This window comes from Dryobates pubescens, chromosome 10 (assembly GCF_014839835.1).
Source record: "Dryobates pubescens isolate bDryPub1 chromosome 10, bDryPub1.pri, whole genome shotgun sequence".
NCBI lineage: Eukaryota > Metazoa > Chordata > Aves > Piciformes > Picidae > Dryobates > Dryobates pubescens.
The window spans coordinates 15,935,381-15,951,327 of record NC_071621.1 but is presented as its reverse complement, the minus strand read 5'-3'; the positions used below and the strand labels follow the sequence as shown (position 1 = coordinate 15,951,327).

The 15,947-nt window shown below is 50.4% G+C and overlaps 1 protein-coding gene across 4 annotated transcripts in view; it reads left to right on the top strand.

Annotated features, from left to right (window-relative positions):
* Positions 1 to 15,947, top strand: part of FCHSD2 (FCH and double SH3 domains 2) — a 227,818-nt gene that overhangs the window by 61,233 nt on the left and 150,638 nt on the right. For all 4 annotated transcript variants that reach the window (XM_054164636.1, XM_054164635.1, XM_054164634.1 and 1 more), the window contains one exon: positions 1,370 to 1,415. In XM_054164636.1, the coding sequence (XP_054020611.1) occupies positions 1,370 to 1,415 (46 nt within the window). The remainder of the gene's footprint in view (positions 1 to 1,369; positions 1,416 to 15,947) is intronic.

The window sequence follows — 15,947 nt, the reverse complement described above, 5'->3', positions numbered from 1 at the left end:
ATCCCTGGAGATGTTCAAGAAATCTGTTGAGATGGCACTTGGCAACATGGTGTGATGGCCATGCTGGTGTTGGGTTGATGGCTGGACTTGCTGATCTTAGAGGTCTCTTCCAACCTCAGCAGTTTCCATCATTCTATGATCTGCTAAGGCTGAAGGAGCTCAGCCTTAGGAGAGCAAGGTGAGGCTGCTGTAGGTTTGTAGTGAGGGGAAATCAGATCTGAAGTTTATATTTGGAGAGATTTTATTGCTGCTGACTTGTGGATGTGGTCATGGAAGTTAGAGGAGGGTAGATTTAGATTAGACATTAGGAAGAATAGAACAGAACAGAATAGAATAGAACAAACCAGGTTGGAAGAGACCTTCAAGATCATCGCGTCCAACCCATCAACCAATCCAACTCCACCTAAACAACTAACCCATGGCACCAAGCACCCCATCAAGTCTCCTCCTGAACACCTCCAATGATGGTGACTCCACCACCTCCCTGTGCAGCCCATAAGAAGTTCTTCCCCATGAGGAACAGGTTACCCAGGGAGGTGGTGCAAGCCTCATCCCTGGAGGTTTTGAAGGCCAGGCTGGATGTGGCTCTGGGCAATCTCTTTAGTGGAACATGTCCCTGCCCATGGCAGAGGGATTGGAACTGGGTGATCCTTGGGGTCCCTTCCAACTCTGACAATTGTATGATTCTGTGACTCTCTGTTGGACTTGATGATCTTAGAGGCCTTTTCCAACCTGAATGATTCTTTGATTTTCTGAACTTGAGCCCTACATGAGTGTAGAGCAGCGATGTTAATGTGGGCTGAGTGCAGTGAGTGGCACCAGTTGAGTTAAGTGTGTCAGATGTGCTACCAGCTACATCAGGGGATGAGTCAGGATGTTGCTGGAGGACAAGGCTGGGTTTTAAGACTTTTAGTCTTGTGACTGCATCTCTGAGTCTGCTGTGTTGGGTGCTGTGAAAGAAGCATAAACTTTCCTTTTCCTTTGAAAAACAAAGAAATCTTCAGTCTGTCCACGAGTACAAAGCCAAATTCTCTTCTCTGCTACCAAAATTCTTCCCTGGGCTGTACCAGTGGCAAACTGATGAGCCTTTAATGAGCTAAGTGGTGTTTACACCAGTAGTCCTGGGAACTGAATCTGCCCAATGAAACTTGGAAATGTGAGGATCCCATCTGTGAAGTCCACAAGTGGTAGTTGCTAGGCTACTGCCACACAGTTGTCAAACAATTTTTGGTTAGTTAACTGGAAAAGCTGGGGAGCAGAAAATCCTTTTAGGTCAATTATTGAATTTATAGAGGGTTTGTTCTGTGTATTAATCAACTTTATTGTTTGGTTTTGTCTTTGTTTGTTTTTTTCCCTTCCTCTCTTTCAGATCATTCAGTCAGAAGAGAGCTGCAATTGAGAAAGAATATGCCCAGGTAGGTTGTGAAATAATTTTCATGCCTGTGGTGTTGTTCTCTTGAGTTCATTTTATTCAGTTAGTAAATTTCTGCATGCCACCCCCCCCCCTTCCCTCCCCCCCTTCAGTGTCTCTTTTGGCATCTCTGCTTTTGGAAGTCGCTCGCTCTGTAATCAGCTGGCAGAAAGTTCTGAAATCAGACTCTTTGGTCTAGCCATGGCCATTCTGCCACTGGCACAGAAGACAATTGGAACCTCTTTTTTTTTTTTTGAGGTACAGATTCTTCTAAAGCCAATCAGCCCTTGGAAGGCTTTTCTCAGAAGTTGAGTGAAATCAGGTCAATGAAAGGGAGAGGAAATGTGCTCTGGCACACTCGAGTCCAAAATAAATGTCCATTGACACTGCTTCAGTAGGAGCAGCTTCCCATTCAGCTGGAAATCAAAGCAGCCACATTTGGCCTGATGCTTGTGATAGGGAGTGGAATGAATTTGGATGTGCTTGGGAGAAAGGAGAGGATTGATTTGGGTTTGTTGGTTTGTTGTTGGGGTGGTTTTTTTCCTTTGTATCTCTCTTGTTCCAAAATTAGAAAGCATCTAACGAGGGGCAGCTGCCTGCTTGGTTTACAGTAAAGGCTCTCAGAGCTGAAGTCCAGTTGCAGCAGATTAAAAATACATTAATTTAGTTTCAAACAGATGAAAGGTGAAATAAAAGAGAAGTGAGGGAGCTTGTGGAGCTCAGAATGCAATAAATTGGGCTGCTCGGGGAGGTAGTGGAGTCACCATCCCTGGAGGTGTTCAAGAGGGGAATGGACGTGGCACTTGGTGCCATGGTTTAGTCATGGGGTCTGTGGTGACAGGTTGGACTTGATGATCTTTGAGGTCTCTTCCAACCTTGGTGATTCTGTGATTCTGTGAAATAACACTGGAGATGGACCTGCTGGAGTTGGTGGTGTTGGAGGGCACGTGAAAAGAGAAGCTGTCACTTGGATGATTCCAACAGGAGTTTGTAGGCTCTTGTGGTCAATTGTCCTTGTCCTCAGTGCTGCATCACCCACAGGGACCTACAGCAGAAGTGGCTTCTGTGGGCCAGAGTTGGCTGTCAGTTTATGGAAGAGGATGGTGGTGGGAAATGGAGTTATCTCCAGGTGGTGGCTGGGCACAAGTGGTGTCCCCCAGGGCTCACTGCTGGCGCTGGTTCTCTTTAATGTCTTCATCAATGCTCAGGACAAGGGGATGGAGGCATCCTCAGTCAGTCTGTAGGTGGCACTAAGGTGGTTGGGATGGTGATCTGCTGGAGGATGAGAAGGCTCTGCAGATGGACCTGACCAGTCTGGATGGATGGGCTAAAGCCAGGGGTATGAGGTTCAACAAAGCTGGGTCCTGTAGCTGGGTCACAGCAGTTCCATGAAGGTTTCAGACTTGTGGAAGAGTGGCTGGAAAGCTGCCCAGCAGAGAAACACCTGGGGGTGCTGGCTGACAGATGGCTCAGTGTGAGCCAGTGTGTGTCCAGGTGGCCAAGAAGGCCACCAGCATCCTGGCTTGGATCAGCAATGAGCTGGGCAGCAGGACCAGGGAAGCGATTGTCCCCCAGTACTCAGCATTGGCAAGGCTACATCTCGAGGGCTGGGTTAAATTTGCAGGCCCACACTCCCAAGAAGGACATTGAGGGGCTGGTGTGGGTCTAGAGAAGGGCAACAAAGCTGGGGAAGGGTCTAGAGCATGAGTCTTGTGAGAAGTGGGTGAAGGATTTGGGGTTGTTGAGCCTTGAGGAAAGGAGGCTGAGGGTAGACCACCTGGCTCTCTACAACTCCATGAAAGGAGGCTGGAGTCAGGAGGGGGCTGGTCTCTCCTCCCAAGGAACAAGGGATAGGACAAAGGGACATGGCCTCAGGTTGCACCAAGGGAGGTTTAGGTTGGCTGTTTAGAAGAAAATTTTTCACTGAAAGCATTCTAAAGGCCCGGAACAGGCTGGAAAAGGAAGGTGGTGGAATCCCCACGTTTAAAAGACACAGAGATGTGCTGAAGGCCATAGTTCAGCACCAGCCTTGGTAGAGTTAGGGAATGGTTGGCTAAAGGTCTTTTCCAGCCCAAAGGATACTGTGATTGCTGTGGTGTACACATTTTCCAGTCCTGGATTTAGTTGAAGACGTGAGAGTGCCGGAGCCCTGGAGCAAGCTGCCCAGAGAGGTTGTAGAGCCTCCTTTTCTAGAGACTTTCATGACCCATCTGGATGTGTTCCTCTGTGATCTGCCCTAGGTGAGTGTGCTTTGGCAGGGGGCTTGGTCTGGATGATCTCTGGAGGTCATGGAATCATAGAATTGTCAGGGTGGGAAGGGACCTCAAAGATCAGCCACTTCCAACCTTCCTGCCATGGGCAGGGACACCTCACACTAGAGCAGGTTCCTCAGAGTCACCTCCAGCCTGGCCTTCAAAACCTCCAGGGATGAGGCTGCCACCACCTCCCTGGGCAACCAACCAAGTCCCTCCCAACCCCCTACCATTCTGTGGTTCTATGTCCCTTCTCACTGCAGTGGTCCTGAACTAGATGACCTTGAGAGGTCCCTTCCAGCCTGAAACCTTCTATGATATTCCTGCTTGTGATCTGAGTCTCAAATGTGTAAATCCAACGCAGTTTGAATTTCATGCAAGCTCAAGGGCCTGCAGTTCCTGCTGCTCCGCTTCTCTCGCTGTACCTGAGCTGCCAGGAGCAAACATTGATCCCAGCCACCTGATTTGATGAAATCCAAGCATTTTTCAGGGGTAGGATCAATAGGGACCTGCTGAAGCTGTGATTAAAAGGGATGCATCCCGGAGTGAGTTTTGGAATGAGGCCGCCGAGAGCTGAGGATCAATCCTTCATGCATTTATCCCTATGCATGGGAATGGTTTTGCTATGCAGAGGCACTTGGAGCAGGGAAGAGGCTTGATGGGTTGGATAAATAATGACACTCTCAGATTCAGAAGCTTCAATCTTAACAACTGAGGCTTTCAGATGCTTGCTTTTAAGCCCCCCCTCAACCTTCCAGCTGCGTCGTTTGAGAGGCACTGAATGGCTGCTCCTATGAATGAGGGCTTGTGGGGCTGGCTTCCTTGGCTGCTTGATGAGTGTGCAGCTCAAGAACAATGTTGGATGTCTCTTCTCAGGCCTCTCAAAGGCTTTTTTTCTGTCGTGGAGGTGGTGCTGACCTCTCACAGAAAGGCTTTTGGGGAGAGAAATGGTGGTCACAAGCCATGTGAAGTCGTGTTGAGCAGCAGTGGCTATTCCTTGGCAAAGGAGGTGGATGAAGAACTGGAAACTCTCAGCTGTCACTTTCTGAAGCAAGATTTCCAAATCCTTCCCTCAGTTCTCTCCAAATGCCTTTTGTCACCTTGGACAACTCAAAATATACTGATTTAGGGCTTTTTTTGGCAAGCCAAGGGAAATAAATGGGACAGGGCAAATAAATTTTCCAGAACTGAATGTTTTGTTGGTTCAAAAAAAACCCCAAACAACCTTGAGTGCTGATGGACCATGCTGAGGTGCCAAGTTCCTCCACACAGAGGGCTTTTGTTTGGAGAGGGAGAACCTGCACAAGTGACAAAGGCCTGCAGTGACAGGACGAGGGGCAGTGGCTTCAAACTAGAGCAGAGCAGATTTAGATTGGATGTGAGGAACAAGTTGTGCACCATGAGGGTGGTGGAACACTGGAACAGGTTGCCCAGGGAGGTGGTTGGGGCCTCATCCCTGGAGATATTCAAGGTGAGGCTGGACAGGGCTCTGGGCAACCTGAGCTAGTTGAGGATGTCCCTGCTGAGTGCAGAGGGGGTTGGACTGGATGCCCTTTGGAGGTCCCTTCCAACCCAGCCCATTCTATGATTCTATCACAAACTGTGGGTCAGGGTTGAGAATTTAACCCTAATTGTGTGGGAAGTGACTTGAATGTAGGTGGTGATCTCAATGTAAACTGCCCTAGTATGAGGTGATAGAACAAGAGGAAGTGGCCTCAAGATGCACCAGGGGAGGTCTGAGTTGGAGATGAGGAAAAATTGCTTTGCTGCCAGAGTGGTCAGGGATTGGAAGAGGCTGCCCAGGGAGGTGGTGGAGTCCCCATCCTTGGAGGTGTTCAAGAAATGTGTGGCCATGGCACTTGGGGCCATGGTTTGATGGCCATGGTGGGACTGGGTTGAAGGTTGGACTCAAGGATCTTGGAGGGCTTTCCCAGCCAAAATGACTTTATGATTCTGTGACTTATTTGATCATGGGAGGCTTTTGGGGCTTTTCACCAGCCATTTGCTTTTCATTGTTTTTCTGCTGATTGTCTAGTTCCAGCAGCTTCTTCACTGGCTTTTCCAGACTGTTCCATGGTATCAATAGTAGAAGGTTCTGATGGATTAGCCCTCATCCTGCATCCTGACCTGGATCAGCAATGGTGTGGCCTGCAGGAGCAGGGAAGTGATTGTGCCCCTGTACCCATCACTAGTGAGGCCACATCTTGAATCCTGGCTTCAGTTTTGGGCCCCTCACTCCAGGTAGGACATTGAGTGGCTGGAGCAGTGCCAGAGAAGGGCAATGAAGCTTGTGAAGGGCCTGAAGCACAGGTCTGGTGAGGAGCAGTTAAGGGAAATGGGATTGTTTAGTCTGGAGAAGAGGTGGCTGAGGGGAGGCCTCATTGCTCTCTACAGCTCCCTGAAAGGTGGTTGGAGCCAGGTGAGTGTTGGTCTCTCTCCCTAGTATCAGGTGATGGAACAAGAGGAAATGGCCTGAACTTGTGCCAGGGGAGGGTTAAGTTGGAGAGGAGGAAACATTTCTTTGCTGCCAGAGTGGTCAGGGATTGGAGCAGGCTGCCCAGGGAGGTGGTGGAGTCCCCATGCCTGGAGGTGTTCAAGAGGGGATTGGAGGTGGCACTTGGTGCCATGGTCTAGTCCTGAGGTCTGTGGTGACAGGTTGGACTCGATGATCTTTGAGGTCTCTTCCAACCTTGGTGATACTGTGATAGTGTGAGATGGCACTCTGGGAGATGGTTCAATGGCCATGGTGGGCAGGGACACCTTCCCCTGGATCAGGTTGCTCAAAGCCTCATCCAGCCTGTTCGTAACCACTTCCACAGATGAGGCGTGCGCTACTCCCTCTGGGCAATCTGTTCCTGTGTCTCATCACTCTCATAGAGGCACCACATCTCCTTCAGCACCATGTCTCTGTGGCTCCAGGGATCACCCCCAGGGATGAGGATTCAGCCACCTCCCTGGGCAGCCTGTGCCAGTCTTTGAGAACCCTTCCAGTGAAGAAGGTTTTTCTGATGCCCAACCCAAACCCTTTCTGGGGCAATTTGAAGCCATTTCCTTTCATCCTGTCGCTTGTTCCTTGGGAGAAGAGATTAACCCTCATCTGACTCTGTTCTTTGTTCAGGGAGCTGTAGAGAGCCAGAAGGTCTCCCCTCAGCCTTCTCTTCTCCAGGCTGAACAACCCCAGCTACTTCTCCCCAGACCTGTTCTCCAGACCCTGCCCCAGCTTCTTTGCTCTGCTTTAGACCTGCTTCAGCCTCTCAATGTCCTCATAGTGCTGGTCTCCAAACCAAACCCAGTTCTCAAGGGGTGAGTGAGCATTTCTGCTGCTGCCTACTGAAGAAACTGGCATGTTCCATAGCTAAAAAGGTATTTTAAAGGAGATAACTCCATCTCTGCTGTCCTTGATGCCATCATCTAGTAGGCTAGTAGGTTGGGAGAGGTTCTCTTCTCCCTCTACTCTGACCTGGTGAGGCCACATCTGGAATTTTGTGTCCAGTTTTGGGCCCCTCAGTTCAGGAAGGACCTCAGGGAACTGCTTGAAGGAGTCCAACACAGAGCCACAAAAATGATGAAGGCATCCACAAACATCTTCCTTAGGAGGAGAGCCTGAGGGAGCTGAGGGCTCTGTAGGTTGGAGAGGAGGAGCCTGAGAGATGACCTCATTGCTGTTGATAAAGATGTGCAGGGTGAGTGCCAAGAGGCTGGAGCCAGGCTCTGCTGGGTGATGCCCAATGCCAGCACAAGAGGCACTGGGTAGAATTTGAGGCATGGGAAGTTCCATGGAACCATGAGGAAAATTTGTTTCCCTGTGAGGGTGACAGAAGACTGGAACAGGCTGCCCAGGGGGGTTGTGGAGTCTCCTTCTCTGGAGATACTCAAGACCCACCTGGATGTGTTCCTGTGTGATCTGCTCTAGGTGCTCCTGCTCTGGCAGGGGGGTTGGACTGGATGATCTTTGGAGGTCCCTTCCAGCCCCTAACATTCTGTGATCTAACCCTTACAGGCCAGCAGCAGCCTGTGTGGCATGCAGAGGACACTGAGGTCACCTTCCCTGTCATGTTTTGTCATGCTTGGGCTTTGCTCAATATTTAGCTGGGGCTGTTCCTGAGCACAGCCTGACTTGAGGCAGGCTCTGTGGCTCTGCAAGACACCTGAAAGAGCTGGAGCTGTGCAAGGTGCTACTCCTCTCAGTGCATACTAATTAGTTACTATTTGTACTAGCTCAGCTGGAGGCATTGATCAGGTAGAAAAAGAAAAGGAAGGGGGAAAAAAAAGATGGGAACATCCATCCTGTGAGCTGCACAAAAGCTTTGAATGGGAGCTGGGCAGAAATCTGTGGTCAGATGCAAAACAAAAGCCTCTGGTTGTTTGATTGTTTTCTCATTTCTGGAGGTCATATTAACATTGAAGAGGTCATAGAGTCCTGGAGTTGTTTGGATTGGTTTGGAATGGTTTGGATCTCAAAGATCATTCAGTTCCAATCCTGCTGCCATGGGCAGGGACACCTCCCACCAGCCCAGGTTGCTCAAGGCCTCATCCAACTTGACCTTGAACACCTCCAAGGAAAGGATGTCTACAACCTCCCTGAGCAACCTTTTCCAGTGTCTCAACACCCTCACTGGAAAGAATGTCTTCCTAATCTCCAGGCTCAATCTTTCCTCTTCCAGCTTCAATCCATTGCCCCTGGTCCTGTCACTCCCAGCCCTTGTCAAAAGTTCCTCCCCAGCTCTCCTGTAGCCCCCTTTAGGTACTGGAAGGTTTCTCTAAGGTCTCCCTGGAGCCTTTTCTTCTCCAGGCTGAGCAGCTCAAATTCCTTCAGCCTGTCTGCATAGGGAAAGTTCTCCAGCCCTCTGATCATCTTCATGGCCCTCCTCTGGACCTGCTCCAACAGCTCCAGGTCCTTCTTGTGCTGGGGGCACCAGAACTGGCTGCAGGTGGGGTCTGAGCAGAGCAGAGGGGCAGAATCCCCTCCCTCATCCTGCTGCTTTCTCTGCTCTGGGTCAGCCCAGCACACAGGGTATGAGTGTGCCCAGGAAAAACATCTTATCTGAGATCTGGAGGGAGCAGAGGGGTCACTTGGTGTTGATTGCTGTGGCTGCTGCAATGAGAAATGTGATACATTGAGAGCATTCTGAGACAGGGAGAAAATAGAAGGGAGTGTGGCTTATAGCCACTCATTAGGAAAAATTGCTTTGCTGCAGGAGTGGTCAGGGATTGGAAGAGGCTGCCCAGGGAGGTGGTGGAGTCCCCATCCCTGGAGGTGTTCAAGAAACCTGTGGCCATGGCACTTGGGTACAGGGTTTAATGGCCCTGGTGGGGTTGGGTTGATGGTTGGACTTGTTGATCTTAGAGGCCTTTTCCAACCCAAACAGCTCTATGATTCCTCCTGCCAGCTCTGAGTGCAGTCCAAGTGCATCCTTTGGGCTGATGTTAATGCCAGTCATCAGGAGAGGAGCCTTAGAAGAGGATGAAATGAATGCCAAAGGATGAAAAGCAGGTGGAAGGGAGAGAGGAGCAGGAAAGACAAAAGGGAAGGTGGTTGTAAGCAGGTAGCATGGCCTTCACCAGCTTTCCTCACCTTGGGAAGTGCCTCAGCAGATGTGAAAAACCACTTTTTGGAATACATCACAATATCTGAATCCCCATTTTGTAGGAAGGGGCACATTCCATTTTTGTGTGTGTTTACCAAATATCCAAGATGTCCTGTGAGGATGAACTTGCTGAAGGACCTTGGTTTTGTTGTTGAGCCAGGAGAAAAGAAGGCTGAGGGGAGAGCTTCTGGCTCTCTGTGGCTCCCTGAAAGGAGGCTGGAGCCAGGTGGGGGTTGGTCTCTTCTTCCCAGGAACAAGAAACAGGACAAGAGGAAATGGCCTCAAGCTGCAGCAGGGGAACTTTAGGTTGGACAGTTAGAAATTGCTTCACTGACAGCATTCTCAAGGGCTGGCACAGGCTGCCCAGGGAAGTGGCTGAATTCCCATCCATGGTGGTGTTTAAAAGACACAGAGATGTGGTTCTGAAGGCCATGGTTTAGCACCAGCTTTGGCAGAGCTAGGGGAGGGTTGGAATGGATGATCTTAAAGGTCTCCTTAAACCCAAAGGATTCTTTGATTGCTGTGATGGACATTAAAAGCAACTTCTTCACTGCAAGGATCCTAAAATGATGGAACAGGCTGCCCAGGGAGGTGGGGAGAGACAGAGTTTTGGTAATGATGGACATGGTTTAGCACCAGCCTTGGTAGTCTTAGATAATGGTTGGGCTCAATGATCTTAAGGTCTTTTCCAACCAAAATCATCCTGGGTTCTATATGCAATGACTGATAACCACAATCACAGAATGTTAGAGGTTGGAAGGGACCTCCAGAGATCATCCAGTTCAACCCACCTGCCAGAGCAGCATCTCCCAGGGTAGTCTACACAGGAAGGCATCCAGGTGGCTTTGGAAAGCCTCCAGAGAAAGACACTCCACAACCTCTCTGGGTAGCCTGCTCCAGGGCTCTGGCACCCTCACACCAAAGAAGTTTCTCCTCAGGTTCAGCTGAAACTTTCTGTGTTCAACTTTGTATCCCTTGGTCCTTGGCTTATTGCTATGCAGCACCCAAAAGAGCTTGGCCCCCTCCACTTGACACCCACCCCTCAGAGATTGATACACATTGATCAGATCCCCTCTCTGCCTTCTCTTCTCCACACTAAACAGCCCCAGGGCTCTCAGTCTCTCTTCACAGGGCAGATGCTCAAGTCCCCTAAGCATCCTGGTGACTCTCCTTTGGACTCTCTCCAGCAAGTCTCTGTCTCTCTTGAACTGGGGAGCCCAGAACTGGACACAGGATTACAGCTGTGGTCTCCCAGGGCAGAGCAGAGGGGCAGAATCCCCTCCCTGGCCCTGCTGGCCACACTTCTCTTGCTGCAGCCCAGGACACCGTTGGCTCTCTTGGCCACAAGGGCACATTGCTGTCCCCTGCAGAACTTGCTGCCCACCAGCACTCCAAGGTCTTTCTCCATGGAGCTGCTGTCCAGCAGAGCAGCCCTAAGCTGTCCTGGTGCCTGCTGTTATTCCTGCCCAGATGCAGAATATGGATGTTCTTCTCAGTTAAGGGTTCTCAAACACTGAACAAAACTGCCTGGAGAGATTGTGGAGTCTCCTCTGGAGACTTTCAAGACCTATCTGGATGTGTTCCTCTGTGACTTGCCCTAGGTGACTCTGCCCTGGTAGGGGAGTTGGAGTGGAGGTCCCTTCCAACCCCTAGCATTCTATGATTCTGTGGTCCCTGTGCTGCTGCCTCAGGAAGAGGTGAGATGTGCTTTAGCAGAGTACAGACAACTTCCTGCAAAGCAAATTGCTCACTTGTGATAAAAGTCAAATCTTTCAGGAGAGCAAGGTTGAGGTGCTGGGTGCAGGGCTTCCCTTTTGAGAAGATCCTGCTTTATTGCAGGAGAGGAAGAGCAGGAGGATGGCAGCAGTGCCTGTGGGGCATGAGGAAGGTGCTGGAGAGCTTTGTAAACGTGACCATTTCTCCATGGAACATGAGTCACCTGGGCCAATTCAGCAGTCCCACGTGGCAAAACAGCTGCCAGCTTGGCAAACACAACCACACCACAGGTTTGAGATGGGGGAAAAAAAAAAACCACCAACCCAAACAGTCAGGGGGATCCAAAGTCGTCTTCTGACTCAGCAGCTCACCCCTGGAGCACCAGGGCAAAAACACCTGGAGGTCCTGCCTTCAAAATCCCAGCCAGCAGCTGTCTATGACTTCATTCCCTCTTGTCTGGACAGGAGATTGGGGTTGGTTGGTTTTTTTCTTTCATCCCAAGGGATAGAGAAGGTCACTTGTGGCTTTCTGGAGAGCAGGAAGAGATTGTGGACTTTAAGGGTGGGTCCCCAACTTGGGGACAAACAAGAAGCAGCAGTAGGTTGGCTGCTCAGTAGCCTGTTTTGCGAAGGAGTGAACCGAAAGAATTTGCTTCTTGCTTTGGGGATGGAGGATTTATTGCTGTGGTCTGTGTCCCTTTGGAGTAGCTCTGTGATGTTTAAGGCTTTTGTCTTGTGTTTTGTTTTTTTTTGCTTTATGGTTCTGTAAACAAGCAGTGATGTTAAAAATAGCTGTGAGGAAGGTACCACACCTTGAGTCCTGGCTTTGGTTTGGGGCCCTTCACTCCAAGAAGGACATCGAGGTGCTGGAGCGGGTCCAGAGGAGGGCAGCAAAGCTGGGGGAAGGGTCTAGAGAGAGGACAGGGCTGGTGAGGAGCAGCTGAGGGAACTGGGGTTGTTCAGCCTGGAGAAAGGGAGGCTAAGGGGAGACCTTATTGCTCTCCACAACTCCCTGGAAGGAGGTTACAGTGAGGTGGGGGTTGGACTCTTCTGCCTCATCTCAGGTGATAGAAGGAGAGGAAATGGCCTGAAACTGTGCCAGGGGAGGGTAAGGTTGGAGATGAGGAAAAATTTCTTCGCTGCCAGAGTGGTCAGGGATTGGAAGAGGCTGCCCAGGGAGGTTGTGGAGTCCCCATCCCTGGAGATCTTCAAGAAATGTGTGGATATGGCACTTTGTGACGTGGCTTAAGGGCTGCAGTGGAGGGTAGATTCAGATTGGCTGCTAGGAAGAAGTTCTTCCCCATGAGGGTGCCCCACTGGCACAGGTTGTCCAGGGAGGTGGTGGAAGCCTCATGCCTGGAGGTTTTGAAGGCCAGGCTGGATGTGGCTGTGAGCAACCTGCTCTGGTGTGAGGTGTCCCTGGCCATGGCAGTGGGGTTGGAACTGGATGATCTTTGAGGTCCCTCCCAACCCTGACAGTTGATTCTGTGATTCTGTTCTGTGATTCCAATGGTTGGACTTGATGATCATTAAGTTTTTTTCCAAACAAAACAATTCTATGACTGTATGCTTTTTGTCCTCTGTTGCTGGAGAATGTTCTCCCAAAAAGGCAGAGCTGGGACTCAGCATCAGAGCCTGGAAGGAGACTTTCTTCATGGTCTTTATCCAGCTTCACTTGTTCCCCATAGTGTGAAAATGGCACCTCTTTGACTCAGAGGAGTTATTTCTTACTTGCCCAGAGATAATAGCTCCTAAATTCCTGCAATCCATGTTCTGATTGGAATTCTCTGCCTTTCCCATTGTAGGAATTCCTGTAGGAAAACTCAGCAGACCTTCTGAAGCTCCAGGTGTGACTTTGAGTGTAGCTCCCTCAGGCTTTGTTGGCAGAGCTCCTTGAGGGAGGGCAGCAAAAGCTAGATCCAAGAAAGCTCTGGATCCAAATGTAAAAATGCTGGAGCCATCCAGGCTCATTCCTGCACTGAGTGATATTCCCAGGTGTGTGCTCAGGGTTTGTGAGGCTCCTCTGTTTCTTCTTCTTTAGAGTCTTGCTCTGGTTGATCTCATCTGTCATGAAAACCCATGGCAGGTTGGCTTCTAAACACGCTGGCTTCCTTCTGGAGACCTTGTCCTGCTTCAGGAATAAAAATATAAACAACTGAGCAGGCTTCTGGAAGGGGAAATAAAAAGAGAAGGGGGAAAATGTGCTCTTTGTTTAGAAACTAGAAACTGAGAAGGGTGGAGAGCCTTTGGAAGCAGCTGATGCTTGCTAGGAGATGATATCGTTGGTTGAAATCATAGAATTGTTAGGGTTGGAAGGGACCTCAAGGCTCAGCCAGTTCCAACCCCCCTGCCATGGCCAGGGACACCTCACACCAGAGCAGGCTGCTCAGAGCCACATCCAGCCTGGCCTTCAAAACCTTCAGGCATGAGGCTTCCACCACCTCCCTGGGCAACCTGTGCCAGTGTCTCACTACCCTCATGGGGAAGAACTTCTTCCTAACATCCAATCTGCATCTCTTCATTTCTAGTTTTGCTCCACCCCCCCCCAGTGCTATGACTCCCTGACATCCTAAAAAGGCCCTCCCCAGCTTTCTTGTAGCCCCCTTCAGATACTGGAAGGCCACAAGAAGGTCTCCTCAGAGCCTTCAGGGAATCACACAATGGTTTGGGTTGGGTTGGAAGAGACCTTAAAGATAATTTATATCCAACCCTCTGATGGGCAGGGACACCTTCCACTAGACCTGGCTGCTGAAGGCCTCATCCAACCATGTCACCACTAGGATTTGAAGCAGAGGACAACTTGAGCTTAGGTCACAGAACCCCATGCAGGCTTCAGGCTGGAAGATGCCTGGCGGAAAAGACACTGAGGCTGTTGGTCAACAGGCAGTTGAAGATGAGCCAGGGTGTGCCCAGGTGGCCAAGAAAGCCATCAGCATCCTAGCCTGGATCAGCAAGAGAGTGGCCATCAGGACCAGGGCAGTGATTGTCCCCCTGTACTGGGCACTGCTGAGGCCACACCTGGAATTCTGGGTTCAGTTTTTGGGCTCCTCACTCCAAGTACATTGAGGTCCTGGAGCAGGTCCAGAGAAGGGCAACAAAGCTGATGGAGGGTCTTAGGAGGAAGGGCTGAGAGAACTGGGGTTGTTTAGTCTTCAGAAGAGGAGATCTCATTGCTCTCTACATCTCCCCCAAAGGAGGTTGGAGCCAGGTGGGAATGATGGCACATCTCTGATGATCTTCTGCGGTGACGCATCTTTGGAGCTTTGTGACAGGTTTTTGGAGGCCATGGAAATGCTTTTCCATGTGCACATCTCAGCATCTGTTGAGGGGGGGGAATCCTCACACCCTTCTTCCCAGAATGCAGTAAGATCAGAGATGATGGCTCCTGGTCCCACCTTGGTTGCTCAAGTCAACCACTCTGCTCAATCAGTGAAGCTGGCACTGCCCCTGCAGAGCTTTCCCAGCACAGCCACTCTTTTCCTTGGATTTCCCTCTAATTAATTGATTAACTGATTTTTGTTTCCCCCTTGTGATCCTTTCACTTCATAAGCTTTCTGGGCAGCCTGTTCCAGGGCTCCAGCACCCTCAAGAGTGAAGAAACTTTCCCTTCTTCATTCAGTCTTTGGTGTCCTTTTTGTTCTCCAAGAATCACATCAGCAGTGGGGGTAAAAGAAAGTCAGGTACCTGACTCTGGGAGGAGCAACACCAGGCACCAGTACAGGTTAGGAGTTGACCTGCTGGAAAGCAGCTCCATGGGGAAGGACCCTGGAGTCATGGTGGAAAGTAAGTTCTCCACACAGCAGCAGTGTGCACTGGTGGCCAAGAAGGCCAATGGGATCCTGGGCTGCATTCAGTAGAGTGTGGCCAGCAGATGGAAGGAGATTGTCCTCCCCCTCTACTTTGCCCTGCTGAGACCTTACCTGGAATACTGCATCCAGTTCTGGGCTCCCCAGTTCAAGAGGGACAGGGATCTACTGGTGATAGTCCAGTGGAGGCTATGAGGATGACGAAGGAATTGGAACATCTGTGTGCTGAGGAAAGGCAGAGAGACCTGGGGCTGTTTAGTCTGGAGAAGGCTGAGATGAGATCTTCTGAATGTTTATTACTATCTGAGGGGTGGGTGTCAAGGAGGGGCCAGGCTTGAGACTCTTGAATGTGTCCAGAGAAGGGCAACGAGGCCTCAAGCGCAAGCTGGGGAGGGTTCTGGAGCACAGCCCAACGAGGAGAGGCTGAGGGAGCTGGGATTGTTTGGCCTGGAGAAGAGGAGGCTCAGGGGAGACCACATTGCTTTCTACAAAAACCTGAAGGGAGGTTGTAGCCAGGAGGGGGTTGGTCTCTTCTCCCAGGCACCCAGCACCAGAACAAGAGGACACAGTCTCAAGCTGCACCAGGGGAAGTTTAGGCTTGAGGTGAGGAGAAAGTTCTTCACTGAGAGAGTCGTTCGCCATTGGAGTGGGCTGCCCAGGGAGGTGGTAGAGTCACCGTCCCTGGAGGTGTTTAAGAGGGGATTGGATGTGACACTTGGTGCCATGGTTTAGTAGTCATGAGGTGTTGGGTGACAGGTTGGACTGGATGATCTTTGAGGTCTTTTCCAACCTTATTGATTCTATGATTCTTTTCAGTGGTGTCCTGTGGTAGGATAAGGGGCAGTGGACAGAAGCTGGAACCCTGGGGGTTCCACCTCAGCATGAGGATAAATTTCTTTGGTGTGAGGGTGCTGGAGCCCTGGAGCAGGCTGCCCAGATATGTTGTGGAGTCTCCTCCTCTGGAGACTTTCAAGACCCATCTGGATGTGTTCCTGTGTGACCTGCCTTAGGTGATCCTCCTTTGGCAGGGGGTTTGGACTGGATGATCTCCAGAGGTCCCCTCCAGTCCCTCCAGTTCTGTGACTCTACGATTGAGGTCTTGTCTCAGTGCTCTGTTAGCTGAAAGTTGAGAACACCTTGGACTGAAATATGTGCCCATCTCATATCAAAAGCTT